The following is a 14,912-nucleotide window of genomic DNA, read 5'->3' as shown; positions in this document are numbered from 1 at the left end:
TTATTTTAAAGGACTATGAGTGATTACTGATTTCCACTACTCTTCAGTAAAAAATATTTTTTTTCAGTTATTAGGCAGAAATTAAATTTTATTTTATTTATTTATGCGTGCATGCGTAGAAGAATTGGATGTAGGCCAGAGGTGCAGGGGCGAGAGGATTCACCAGAGATAGAGTGAGGAGCAGAACAGGTAGATTTACTGAAAGACACTGCTAAGGGGGGCAGTGGGTGAGTTAGGAGAGGTCAGCTGCCCTGTGTGGGTTAGCTCTTTGGCCAGGGATCAAATTCAGGTCGTTGTGATGGGCCTTCAAGGTGGTAGCACTGAGATTTAACCCCTATGCCACCTGGGAAGCCCCAGAAATTATATTTTAATTATTATTAGTCATCTAAACAAAACTTGGTCCAAATACTCAATGTACCCACTAAAATCCCCTCAATAAGACTCCCCGGTGGCGCAGCGGTTGAGTGCTGGGTTGCGAAGCTGCCAGCAGCCTCTGCAGCACCAGTTCAATGCCCGGCCAGCCGGGCGAGGGTCCCACATGGCGTGCAGACCTCTCCTGCTGTGCCCACTGCTCGCTCCCCTCAGCTGTGTATTTCGTCAATCTGCCTATTCTGCTCTCTGCTCTGGCTCTGGTGAATTCTTTCACCCTCCTGCGCTTCTGACTGTACCCAGTGCTTGTATAAATAAACCTTTAAAAAAAAAAAAAAAAGACCAGATAAAACAAAAATATACTTTCTTTTGGTGCTTGTTTTGGGAAGGGGGGGGCATCACGAATGATAATTAACTTTTATACCTATCTTTTCACATTTCTTCTTAATACCCTACCTTCACATTCTCACTCTCAGAATGCTAAGACTTTAACCAAGATATCATCTAAGATTCAGGCCTTGAGCCTGTTATTTGAGATTCTTTAGGAAGAATCATTTCTTTCATGACTTCAGTTAACACCTTAGAGTTAAAATCCTTCCTTCCTCTTAAGTTTGCTTAGATTTGGCAGTAAATAAATAATACAGTGCAGATTTAGCCTTGTTGTATGCAAATACTGAATGACAATTTTAGGCTAGTATATGTAGGATAACTCAGATTTCCTGACTTATCATTATAGCTGGATATGTACAAACTAGTGGCATCAAAAGGAGTGGTGAAAATTTGATAGGTGCAGCTCTAGTCTAGAACTACTTGAGAACTGGGTACAATGAAACTGAAGAGGTTGTTTATATTACTAGAATATTAATAAATAAAGAAGATAAAACAGGTCAAATAGTTGAGAGAGCAAAGTAACAAAAAAAAAGATAATTCTGGATTGGATGAGTATGATTTGAGTTTGGAAGCAGGGCGTCAAGTAAAGTTCTAGAACAAAAGGGAAATTAGAAAATTGCTATGGCAAGTGCCTGGAGAAAAACAGCTGAGTTTATACCTCAGATAGACATGTTCTGTTCATATGTTTGGAAACTGAATACAAGAGAGAAAAAATACTACTGATCTAGGAAATAGAAATGCTTCAGTGGTAGGAAAAAAAAGGAGAGTGAAAGACTAGGAAAGGGTGTAAAAGGCTAGCAAATTTTTGAAAAGGTGCAGCTAAGTACATATTTGCTGAAGTAATAGGTAGCCCTGTTTCTCATATCAGGATGATAAAAAGCCCTACTCTCCAGTCTCAGGTCAAGCAATTTTTCCTTAGACCCTATTCTAACATCTGTCAGAGAGATGGGGAGTGGGGAGATCTGTTCAATTTGGACAAATGCTAATAATACATTTTCTTACCTAAAACAGAAAGAATTTGGATGTCCACACTAAAGTCTTTCTAGATTTGCCCTTTCTGAATCATTGGTTTCCATGCAAATTTAGCTTTTGTGGAACTTCTCCCTTTTTTAGCTTTCAGGACTATCTATCTTCTAGTCAGAATTACCTGGAGATATAATATGTAAGCAACAGTAGGGCTGAGAAAATAAATGCTTCTAACTTGCTACTTTTGCAGTCACTCCAAGTAACTATATTTAAACTCAAAATGTTTCATGTTAAAGTAGCAACATTCATCCCCTACTTCCTGCTCCTTGCCACAAATTTCAAACATCAATTAACAAGGTTCTTAAACAAATTTAAAGCTGTTTCATGAGAAAGAACCAGGAAGACTAATGAAAAAGGAATGAGAAACAATCTTTTTATATAAAAGAGCCATCTGGTGAACCTAATCACTCTCACGCTGAATTACATTAAACAACTTAAGCACATACTTTAGAAATAATGATAATATATTACCTTAAGTTCTATGCTAAATGTCAGTACATCTGTCATGACTGTTGACAGGTAATGTTTACTCTGCTTAGCTCTTATACAAGTTCATGTGCATTACTAGCAAACAGATAAAACACCTAAGTATGATTATTCAACATTTGGCTATTACGTTCTGTTAGATGGTGTATGTTCAAAGCTATTTAGCAGTGTTAGGATGGGGGTGGAAGGCAAGGAGAAAAAAAATACCTAAGATAACACATAACAATATCCCAAATATTGGGAAACTTCATGAAAAACAATCAATTTAAAGTTAATTAAGCAACAGGAACAGAGGATGGAACAGAAAATAAAAAATAAAATAACAAAACCTAATTCAAAATAAAATACATCGACTAAACTGATGAAAACTTTGTAAGAACCACAGTGGAGGTTTTTATGCATACAGTTATGCAGAAGGTGTAAGAGTTGAGAAAGGGTTAGCAGAGTAGCATCCCAAATAATAAAAATACTATGGACTCTTTCAGCAATTAGAACAAAGAACTAGTGTCTGCAGACAACTGAGGGAAAACCAGTTCTGCTAAGAAACCACAAAAAGATATTTCCAAGTCTCAAAAAAAACCAAAAAACAAAACCCAAATAGTCCTAAATCATCTGCTAATAACAGAAAGGTTGCTCAAAACAAAAGATTTCTTCATCTAAATGAAGGGAGCCAGGATGAAAGTAGATGAAGAAACATTATAACATAACTAGGAAGTAGTAATAACAGCACAAAAATGAGACCCCAACTAAGATGTATTTAATGCTATAACCTAGCTTTGAATAGCTATCTATATATATCTATATATAGATATTATATAAAGATATTAATGGATATATATAGATATATCCATATATATTAATGGATATATATAGATATTAATGGATACAATTTTTGCTTACTATAAGATGAGCTGGAATCAAATGAATAGTTGTGGAGTCTAATATCAACACCTAATGAGACCTGGATTCATCTTAAAGAAGATTCTACCTTATTTTAAGTTGTAAATGGATGGTGCAATATGAGAAAGACAAAACTAGAATTATGTGAAAAAAGAATTTATGACAACTGACAGTTCAAATCAAGTAAGACTGACAAATGTTTCTGATAAGTACTTAAAGATTAAAACACTGTTTCTAGATTGGCATAGTAATTAAGACATTAAAGAAATAGAATTAAAGATGTCAGGGAAAAACTATTCAGTTTCATTAATTCTTTCCACAAATATTTAATAAAGCATCTAATATGAACCAGAAATGGTGATACCCCAAAAGAGACAGGGCATACCTTATAAAAATTATGTATGACGTAGAACAAAGAAACATTTTTTCATCATCCTACCCCAGTCAACAGGATATGTGCCAATAAAGATTTGCCAGCTATTCTGAATTATAATTGTAATTAAAGATCTTAAAAAGTAGTGGCAGGGAGAGAGAGAATCAAAGGACACAGGGTGGGGCGCTGAGAGGAATGAGATGGAAACAAGCAAACAATTTTATATATAGTGAGTCAAATATTTTCGGTATCTATTTCCTACAAGTCCTTCTGAAAATCCCAATTAAATATTAAATATTTAAAGAATTTTAAAAGTTAAATCTCTAAATAAGGGGTGGGGATGCAATTGTATGGGGAATATAACCAAAATGAAAATGCATACATTGTACAAAGATGAAAAATGATGTAAGAATTATATAAAATAAAATATTTTTTAAAAAGTTAAAACTCTAGTATTTAAGACTGGAGTAGATATAAAAAGTTTTAATTTAAATCTCAATTTTTCCTGAATAATATGGACTTTTAGAAAAAAGTTTTAAAATCAATTTATTTATGTGCTCCACACAACTATTTAGTATGTTACTAAATTCTGGTATGGTACTAAATGCTGTATGGAAAGGAAAACATATACATTAAAACAAAAATTCAGATTAACTGAAATTTAAGCTATTTGGTCATTAAATGAATTTTTATAGTATATTTACTCTTTAATTATTTAAAAAATTAATAATTCCAAAAAAAGTAGTGTGGAAGAGGAAATTGAAAGATTACTGAATTTCACATTTTACTAAAGAAATTAAAATTCCACTGGCTAATTTCAGAATAAGATACAAATAAGTAAAACCGAGAGAAAATGCAAAACTCAAAAAATGCACAAAATATACTAAAAATTTCAAGATTAAATCTTTTGTGACAAATACTACACTAACACTAAATTCAGAAAATCATAAGGTAAAGGGTTGAACATCACATGATATTCTCATAAAAAATAGCAAAAAAGGAATAAAAGTAAATATTTACAAGGAACTGATTAAGCATAATGTCTCCATATTTTAGTTCTGAAATAAAAAAAAGTACAAACTGGTATCCAGAAAACAGTTAGTCTATTTAGTTAAAAAGGAAAGAAAAAAATGTAGTCCTGATAAATGGCATTTTCACTCTAGCTCTCATCCATCAATCTTATAATCCATCAAGCAGACAGACAGAAACCACCCAATCATTATTCAGTTGGTTATAGATGTGAAATGTTTTCTGTTTCTTTAAACCAGCAGAGAACAATAAGTGACAGGGGGTGGAGTATAGATAATTTATCAAATACTTTTGATTAAACACAATTTCCTTTTAAAAACACACTAATAACATGTTTTATACATATACTATTATCATGAAAAATTGATAAACATGACATGAATCTCTCTAATTTCACTCTAGCAAAACAAACACAAAATATAAAATCAGCACAAATGGAACATTTAATGCATCATATATATGATCAGAAAAGCAAAAAGCAACATACCAATCTAATTTCTACAAATTTTGGTAATAAACCAATACAAGATTTTAAATTGACTATCATTTAATACTAAAAAGAGCACACTAACAACTGCTTACAGATGCTAGAATTTCAGTTTAATTTTCTCTTGGCATTATGAACTTAAACGCCATACCCAAATTTTGCAGCAATGTCGTACACTTGTTTTTCATGTTGAAGGACCTTCTCACGGTCCCCTTCAAACAGTAATGTGGCAACACTTATCTGATTTGGATCAAATCCTTTAAACTATAAAAAAGCATATATTAGACATAAGTGTTATGCAACAACATAATTACTGAAAATACATATTGCTCTTTTTCCCCTTCTGATCTGGTCTCAAACATAGCAACTCATTAAGAATTGAGCTTTGGAATTTTATGTGTCAATCAAAAAAGAATGCTTAATGCAATTATTCGTTACAATAAAACAAAACTATAGAAAATGCTTCATTTCAAAATATTCCATGGTGTCAATCATGACAACACTGGCTTTTTACAAAATACAAAAAATGACTTGCGATAATTATGATTTTAATAAATGATCAAATAAGCCTATCAGAATGACAGAACATAATAAAGAGGCAGAGTATGGGGGGGGTGAAAAACAACAGCATCTTTACATGCCAATAAAAACTTATTAAATATTTTTGAAGGAGATTTTAGTATAAAATTAAAATATAAAATAACTAAGAATAATCTTAAAAACAAATATATAACTTAATCAGGAAAAAATGCTTAAAAGAAGATAAGGACATGTTTCTGAGTGCATAAACTAAATTATTATAAAACATGTCAATGCTTGCCCAAATTAATAAATGGGTTTATATTAGTTGCAATAAAGTTTTTGATGCACTTCCTAAAATGGGTGAGAGTTTTCCTAAAATAATAAATAGGTAGATAGATGATGGTTTTAACAAGGAAAATTTTGAAAACAAGAGGGTAAACTAGACATACAGGAATTAAAATCATTTACTTTTTCAAAAACGAAAGCTCATTAAAATGAATTAGATACATTAAATGGAGTCTATTTCTTGAGTAAGTATATAAAAAGATGTCTCAGACATGGCAAATCATTATAAGGAAAGCAGGGATTAATTAGTTTATAGTGCTAGAAACTGGCTAGCAACTGGGGGAGCAGGAGATGAAGATTAATTTGGATCTTTATTTTATGTCACAAAATTGAAATAAATTCAAATAGGAATAAATATTTTTTTTAATTTCCATTTAACAAAAAAGTCAGAAAGAAAATATTCCTATATCATATGTATAGAGGAAGTCTTCTCTAAGCTTAGAAATAATCACAGGAAAAGAAAAAAAAATAATTTTATACACACACACACACAAAATCTCTTATTAAAAAAGGGAGTCATCTGATTGGAAAACTTATCTACATTTATCACATTTATCTACATTTATCAGATGACTCCCTTTTTTTTTTTTTTTAAAGTAGGTCATATTTTATTTTTTTTTTATAAATTTTATTGTTATATTCCCCATACAATTGCAGCCCCCCCATTCTGACCCCAATCCCTCCCCTCCCGCCCCCGCCCCCCTAAAAGTGTCTCTGGTTCATAGTTTTTTGTTGATTTTGATTTTCACTTTCTTATAGTTATTCATTTTCCTGGTCCCTTATTTAAGTTTTCTAGATTCCTGCTATGAGTGAGACCCAGATGACTCCCTTTTTTAATAAGAGATTTTGTGTGCCTTTGTGATAAATAATTCCATTACTCAAAGGACACATTCCAAAGCACCAAGAAGAAAAACATGAACTGTCACCCCTGACAAAACCATCATATCCAACTAATTCGCATGAAAATTGCATCTAGAAAATACAGGGAAATGGTTATCGTCTCTTTGGAGTTTCAAGAAACAACAACTAAAATAAAGTAGTATTTCCCCCTGGATATAATGATTTTAAAACAACAAAACAGGAATCCCACATGTAATAGCAAGGATACAACAACAACAGAATGGCACATGCAGTGCTGGTGGTAGTGTAAACTAGTATAATCCTTTAGGGAAGGAATTCATCAAAAGCTTTTTTAAAAATTCCACGCTATTTCACTTATGTATATTTACTGTAAAGGCAAATATTTAAGCTATAAAAAAAAGTTACATGCATGAAACTGTTCAATGCAGTGTTACTTTTAGGAACCTCAAACCTGGAAAAGAATTTCAATTTCTAAAATTGAATGCATGATTGATTTACTGATAATATTTATTCAAACATGAAAAAAATAATGATTTATACATAGCTACATGGAAAAACATACTTATAATAGGTCCATTTGAAGGGAAGAAGACAGGAAACAAAATACCCTAAATATTTAACACTTTAGCATTTATAAAATAATTACCTTTGTAATATAAAACTTTTTTAGTCCATCCAAAAATGATGTAAAAATAGAAGAAACCTGAGGTTTAAGAGCATGACCTAGAGAGAAAAAAAAAATTCACATTTTAAGTTAATAGCAGATTTTGTGTTTTTTTTAATCAAAAGGCTACTTTAACTTAGTACTCTAAAAGTAAATGAGTATAATTTTAATTTTTAAAATCTCCCTATTTATATATATAGCATTTTATATATTTATCTATCTATTACCCTTCTTTCAAGTCACAAACTGTTGTTCACAAGCCCCTTCATGGGTTTTTATTTTTAAGTCTAATTACTATATGTAATTAATACTAGACATAGTTTAGGATATCTTTCAGTGTAATAGTTTATATGTGATAAAATCATTTCATTAATTTCTATTTCATTTAGCATACCCAATGGTGGTGATTTTTGCTTTTTTTGTTTTTTAATGATGCAAAAGCCATTCAGATCTATAATCAAATATGGAGTCAATGCTGAGCTTAAGGTTGTTTCTTAATTAATTCTTAATTTACCCAGAATTCTTGGCATAAAACTAGTAATTGTTTCCTTAATCACACCCGGAGAGTTAAAATTGCCAAAATAACATAAATGGTGTCTCAGAGTCTGTTAAATTAACAACTTTGCCTGCGGATTGAGTTTAATTGAAGGAAAGTGTTTTTACTCTTTTCTCATTGTTTTCAGAGTAGCAATTTAACTCCCATTACTGTTATATTTGAGTCATGCATCTGGTCTTAGTGCTATGAACCCAATTCAGAAAAGATGTAGCATACCAGTTGCATATAGTTTTATAAAGAATTTTAAAGGTTCTAGTAAATCTATCTCCAAATAAAAAGTTTGTTTTTTAGAAAAAGGACTTTAAGATTTGGGGATTTTTTTTTTTTTTTAAGTGTAGGTCCTTTTTTTCTTTTAAAAGTGCAAAACTAGTTTTTTCATTTAAAAAAGGGCTTCTGTGGCAGGGAAGGAACTATCTATCACCTATAATCTTTCTTCCATTATCTATTTTTTAAAAGTAACAACATTAATCTATAATATTTATTACATTTTTACTGATTATAGTAGGAAACTGAGTTACATAAAATATGTAAATCTTAAACAGACTAAGAATTAGATAATCCTGGGAAAACTGAACAAAGCAAAAAAATAAAAAAATAAAGAAGGGCAGATTAAACAGAGATCAACCTAGCAATCTTTCTGAGTTCCTGAATTGAAAGTAAGAGGTTTACTTTGGGGATTCATTTTTTATTTCACTATAATCTATCAGATTTGCTTCTGTATTTCAAAAGATACCATTTCTAGCATATATAAAGTTTGAAATAACATATCATCAAAATATTTATTTGTTGCTCCAAATGGAATTCATCCTTTTTGACAACTGGAGATAAATTTATAAGTGTGTGCGTGTGTGTGCTTGTATGTGTGTGTGGGGGGTGTATTCTTACAAAATTGAAATTACCTGTTCCTCAGGTAAGTCATAGTATATGAGGATACCCCACTTTTAAGTGGGTCAAGCATTAGTATTAATTAAAAGATTTTATTATCTTTCATGTATTCTTAATGTTACCTATTCAATTAATTACATTCTAAGTATACTGTTTATCATTTTATCTTTTCTAATAAATGAAAGAACTAGTTTTCAAATATACTAGCGAGACAGATTAGTAAATTTTGTGTTGTTGCAGTATTAAATAAATTTAAAGGATTGAATAACATCTACAGGGCCTCCCCTGGTGGCGCAGCAGTTGAGTGCTGGGCTGCGAGGCTGCCCGCAGCCTCTGCAGCGCCAGTTCGTTCCCCGGCCATCGGCGAGGGTCCCACAAAAAACAAATAAATAACATCTATAGTTCAAAGAAGTAGTCTGAGACAGTAGAAAAAGTCTTGGGTTTTGGAATCAGATTGGGTTCAACCCCAGTTTTACCCTATATGACTTGTGGACTTTGGACAAAATATTTACAAATTGGGAATATCTCCTTGAAGAACAAATGTGAGGAGATATTTGATAAATTGTGCTATTTATAAACGTGCTTAGCACTTAACACCATGTGCTGTCCAAGATTTGTTCACCCTCTTTTCCCAATTTGATGATTGATCCAGCCAGCACGTCAAATGCCTGTTGTACCAATATGGTACAAACACCAACCAGTCAGTCATGTGGTGAGAGCAAAGTCCCTAACAAACCTTGCTGTATTAAGTGTTACTCTATAGTTGCCTCATCAAGATGCTATGGCAGGACATAAAGAAGCAAAGGCCTCAATGGGTAATGAGAAGCCAAAAAAAGTTATAGAGATTCAAAAGGAATTTTCAGATGTTGTAGGATCTAATAAGAGATCATCTCAGACAAATTTAATTCCTCTTTTAAAATTTAGCTTAAGCATCACACTCCTTTAAGAAGCCTTTCTTGATTCTCCATCACTATCTGAAGCAAAACAAAGCAGACAAACCCATTTCATTATTGGCACTCTTCTTTCTCAGCACTTCTAATAACCCTGCCCTCATTCATTTACATAACTTCCTGTTTTTATTAAACTGAGAAATTCCAGGTACCATGGCATTCGCCTTTCTAGCTCTATACTCAGTATTTTCTTCACACATAATTGGTATTTCATCAAATTTTATAGTTCAATAAGCAAACTCTAAAATTACCACTCCTCACTCACCAAACTGAAACTGCTGGTTGTCCATGAGGCGAATAGATGCAGGAGCACATCTCTGTTCAAAAAAAAAAAGATACAGACTTAATATAGTAAAGAAGCTACCCGGGTAGAATATGAATTTTATCTTTCTATATTTGAGATCAAGAGCTTAATTTCTATGGATATATACAGGGAAAAATATTAACTTTTTATATACTTTTATGAAGACAAAACATGACTGGGATCTATAAAATATTTGGAAAGGAGAATTTTATATATATAATACATACATGTTGCCAGAGTTCTAATCTGCAAAAAGATCTGCTTAATACCTAGCAAAAACCTGTGGAAATAACCTAAAAAAAAAAAAACCACTAGATTTCAAAGTACACTATTTTAGAATGAAGTAGAAATTTTAAAGACTAAAATCAGTGCTTAATGCATCATGCCATTATGAACTACAATGTGTCATCAGGATCTTTTACACTTTTAAAACAAGGAAGATGACGTAGAAATTTTGTTAGCCCAAGCACTTCAAAAGATTATCTGCAATATCTTCATAATTAACTCTAGGATTTGTTCCTTATTTTCATCTCCTCTTATAATCCATTTTTAAATAGAAAACTATCAGTGTCCACAATGCTAAGATCTTCCAAGATTACTTGATTTATGTATGCACACCCTAAAAGCTGCAAGGAAATAAAAATATAGAAAGCAGATATTCATATTAATTTTGTGATGCTTAACACTACAAACATTAGCAAGGCTTAAGTTAGCTACAATTTCTTCATAGAATTAAAATGAGCTACAACCTAAATGGGGCTTTTATTTTCTAAGCAAATTTTTAAAAAGGTTAAACGTCTATCATGATGATATTTTCAGACCAAGAATGTCACAAACTTTTTGAACAATTATCTTCTGAGTAATAACATTTATCATTAAAAAAATTCGTACCAACAGCCAGATTTATGAAAATCACTCGAGAACAAAACTTAACACACACTAAAAACACATTATAAGTTATTATTTGTTTTTAATTGAACAAATACTTAATTCTATACCACTCATAATACATATTTTATTTCACCCAACAAAATGACTAGATTCTTATTTTGAACACTACAATTAATTTACTCACCTTGACATTTAATAAAGGTGAGATAATTCAAAACCATTGTTTTAAAAAGTCACTGCCAAATCTAAAGAAGCAGTATTCAGTACTTTTATTTAAATATAATTAATAGTAACCGATTTACTCTCCTACATTTTTCTATGGTTCTGAGTTGCTTTCATATGACATTATTTAACATAGGAAACAATCCTGTCACAATAGCAGAACTGGTATTATCCCCATTTTATAGATGAGGACACATGAACCAGACAAAGACTTGTTTGAGATCAGATGACTGTTAGATAGTAAAGACAGAACTAGGACTAAGATATCCTGACTGTGAGATGAACAGTATTTCATATACACAACAGTCTCCTAAAAAATCACTTAAAACATACACATGCATGTATCTGCAGACATACATACACTATGAGCTTTCAAGCCATATTTGAGAAAAAATTACATTGAAACTATTTGCAACTTTGTGGTCTTATTAAAAGTATAAGTTATAAAATAAAAAATCTATAATCTGAAATATTTCAAATCTATCAAGATAAAGGTATCATTATAAATTGGGCTAATTTCTAAAAATGTTACCAGTTTCCAAAACACAAAAGAAAATCAATTTTATGGAAACATTTTTGTTATTTAAAATAGGCACATAAGCATTATAAAACATGATGGCTGATTAGAATAAGTTTCTTTTCTTCATAAAATGAAGAGTATCACATAACACAAACATTTCTATGTTTAAGCTTAAACTAACCAGTAATAATGAGAAAATTCAGTCATTCTCTCATTACTAGAAAAAAAACCCTTTAAATTCCTACCAATGACTTATAAATTCCATCTCCTACTGACACCCAGATTCTACTTCACTTGCACATACAGCAGGTGTTATTAATGAAAACAATCAGCATAAGCACAAGTATCAGAAAAGTATATGACATCTATAGTAAATTTTTAGTGGAATTTAACATCCTAAACAACTAAAGGATAATATGCAGGACTGGATGAAATCTTAAATTTGAAAAGTCTACTACAATCTATATCTTGTATTGAATTAGAATACTTTGATTTTATAAAGAATATTAGATGGCAATAAAATTACTGCTGGTCTTCTTAGATGTGATAATGGCATTGTGGTTATAAAGAAATGCTCCTTATAGGAAATATGTGCTGAAGTATTTACAGGTCAAGTGTCTTAATACCTCCAACTTAATTTCAAATGGTTCAGAAAATACATTCATAAACATGTAAAACAGAACAAAATTATTGAATTAAATAATTTTTGAATAATAATTATTGACTATACAACACAGATATACAGGTTATCAGTGTACTATTCTTTTAGTTTCTGTATGCTTAAAATTTTCAAATTAAAGGGTTGGAAAAAACAGTAAGATAGCTTTTAGGGCTCTTCAGGATATTTGCAACACATAATGACCAATATTATTATATTGAACATGATTTTAACTTGATAGCTTAGTCACATAAACTAGTCAGTCATATACTGTCCCCCTTTACAGTAAGGCAAAGTAGAAAACAGGTTAATGCTATCAAAAAAAAAAGAGTAAGAAGCTAAAAAAATTTTTATATTGATACTAGCTTTCAACAATGGCATTTTACAAATTAATAAAATCAAATCAACAGCTTTAAGTCTCAAGTTTTAATAATATTATTTATTTAAAAGTCAGTAAATGGAGTTTTTCAATTATCACAAATAAACCCTCATAAGTAAAGCATTCAAAATTAAAAAAACAGCATTTAGATTGGTTTATAATTCTCTGGCAATGGTTGATTTGTAAATCATTGTGCATTATTCTAAAAATAGAAAGCAGGAAATTTCTTAGGAATTTAAATTAAAAGCAGTCACCACAACTAAACAGAAGATCCTATAATAAAAAAAGACAAAATACTACTGCTAGTCTTAAAAAGAGATCTTACACGTCTAAATATAAACAAATCTATGTTAAAGCAATAAAAAACATTATTTTAAAAAAGCAGTAACAACATTCAATATGGGTTATTTTATCTATAGTGATGATTAGGTTGTATTTCAGCCGCTATAAAACTAATTTGGTAGGTTAAAAGAAACACAAAAGGTTTTCTTTATAAGTGAGGGGCTTCACAAATTCTGAGAACAAGAGCTCTAAATTCACCCCAAGATATTCAATTATGCTATAGCTGAACAGTATTCCACAGATAAGGGCAGGGGAAGAGAGGGTCCTTGAGTTAAAGTGACCTCTAGTGGTGGGTGATCAGAACTAACCAGAGAGGGACTATTTTTACTAAGTAATTTTAATGGTGGATTAATGACTAAATTCAGACAATGTAAGAAATGCTCAAACAAAAACTGCTTATTCAAACTGGAGTTAATAAAATAACTGATTTCTTGCCTGCGATAAATGTGGTCTTATTAGAATTTCTCATGTCACCTAACATGTACCTATGTATACTTTATACTTAGCTTGAAACTCATTATGGGCCAATAAAGAAATTATCATTACTTTTGTTTTATTTGAACAAAGAAGAAATAATCCCGTTAACCTCGAGGCACAGGTATACGACTGACTAGTAAAATTTCTAGCAGTTTCGTCCCTTTAATTATGCTACACAACTAGGAATTTACTTGACAATGAACCTAAAAAACATAAAACACTCTCACTAATCTTATTTACACAGTAGAGTTCTCTGTACTAACTTAAAAAGCAACATATTTCTCAACCCAATCATTTCATCCAAAAAATAGTCCCTACAAGAAACACATCAAAAGATTTCTGAAAAATTTGTTTTTATAGAACTCTGTTTCTTTTCTATTACAGAGAAAACTGAACTTGCCACTTCAGCTGAGAAACATTATTTAAGAAGGCCTCTTAATTACTAGTTTTTCCGGCAAAAGAATTTCAATATTAACAGCTTTAAATGTCTGCAGCATATCTACTATTCATAAGGATAAACTATTAAATATAAGCACTGAATGGTAGTCTTCTATCTCTGGTTCCTGGTTAAGGAATGAATCATCTTTGAATTGAAATTTTCAAAGAGTATATCAAACTTTCTGAGTAGATGCTAAAATGGACCTAATTCCTGAGCCTGAAGACTACTCTGGAGATAGTCTACTGAATCCCATGCTGTATCAGAAGTTAATGGTTCAATACCAAACACCCTGTACATAGCTATACAAAAAATTTAAATATAGATATGAAAATGGTGAGGAGACAGAAATCATGTCTATTTAACTCACACAATATCCATTGCACTATATGTTGGCTATAAAGTTAAGAATACACTATCTCACACAAAAAAATTTTTTTAAGTTAAAAAACAGGACCTGTTAAAGAAGAGAATTACACTAAATGCAAATTTCTAGATACAAAAACTTAACAGTGCTGACAGATAATTACGTCTTCCTCTTATAAATTACAGTTGATACCACAGATGAAATCATACAATATTTAAGACTACTGGAATAAATGGTCAGTCATATTGAAATGAACATACTAGCTTATAGCTAGGAGTCTATACTGTAAACAAGAACTTTTTAAAATGATAATTATTTCTTGGTTTTTAAAGAATGAAATTTTCCTCCCCTTATATTAAAGGAAGAAGCAAAAGTTAATGCCAAATAGTCTCCTAGTCATAGTTTTATATTTTTCATAGTAGAAAAGGTGAAATTACTTGTTCTAAATAGCTCCTGGTTAAGAGCATTTTGTT

At 31.1% G+C, this 14,912-nt stretch overlaps 1 protein-coding gene across 1 annotated transcript in view; it reads right to left on the bottom strand.

The window, feature by feature from the left end:
- The window catches only part of AGPS (alkylglycerone phosphate synthase), a gene marked incomplete at its 3' end in the record, with an annotated part of 102,549 nt that overhangs the window by 25,738 nt on the left and 61,899 nt on the right, over nt 1–14,912 (bottom strand). The window contains exons 12-14 of the mRNA XM_084237052.1: nt 10,109–10,160; nt 7,435–7,511; nt 5,212–5,324 (exon numbers count right to left, since the gene is read on the bottom strand). Of these exons, the coding sequence (XP_084093178.1) occupies nt 5,212–5,324; nt 7,435–7,511; nt 10,109–10,160 (242 nt within the window). The remainder of the gene's footprint in view (nt 1–5,211; nt 5,325–7,434; nt 7,512–10,108; nt 10,161–14,912) is intronic.

Source organism: Talpa europaea (genome assembly GCF_964194135.1).
Source record: "Talpa europaea genome assembly, chromosome: 1".
Classification (NCBI taxonomy): Eukaryota; Metazoa; Chordata; class Mammalia; order Eulipotyphla; family Talpidae; genus Talpa; species Talpa europaea.
The sequence above is the reverse complement of the archived record's forward strand: the minus strand, read 5'-3'. Positions and strand labels throughout refer to the sequence as shown.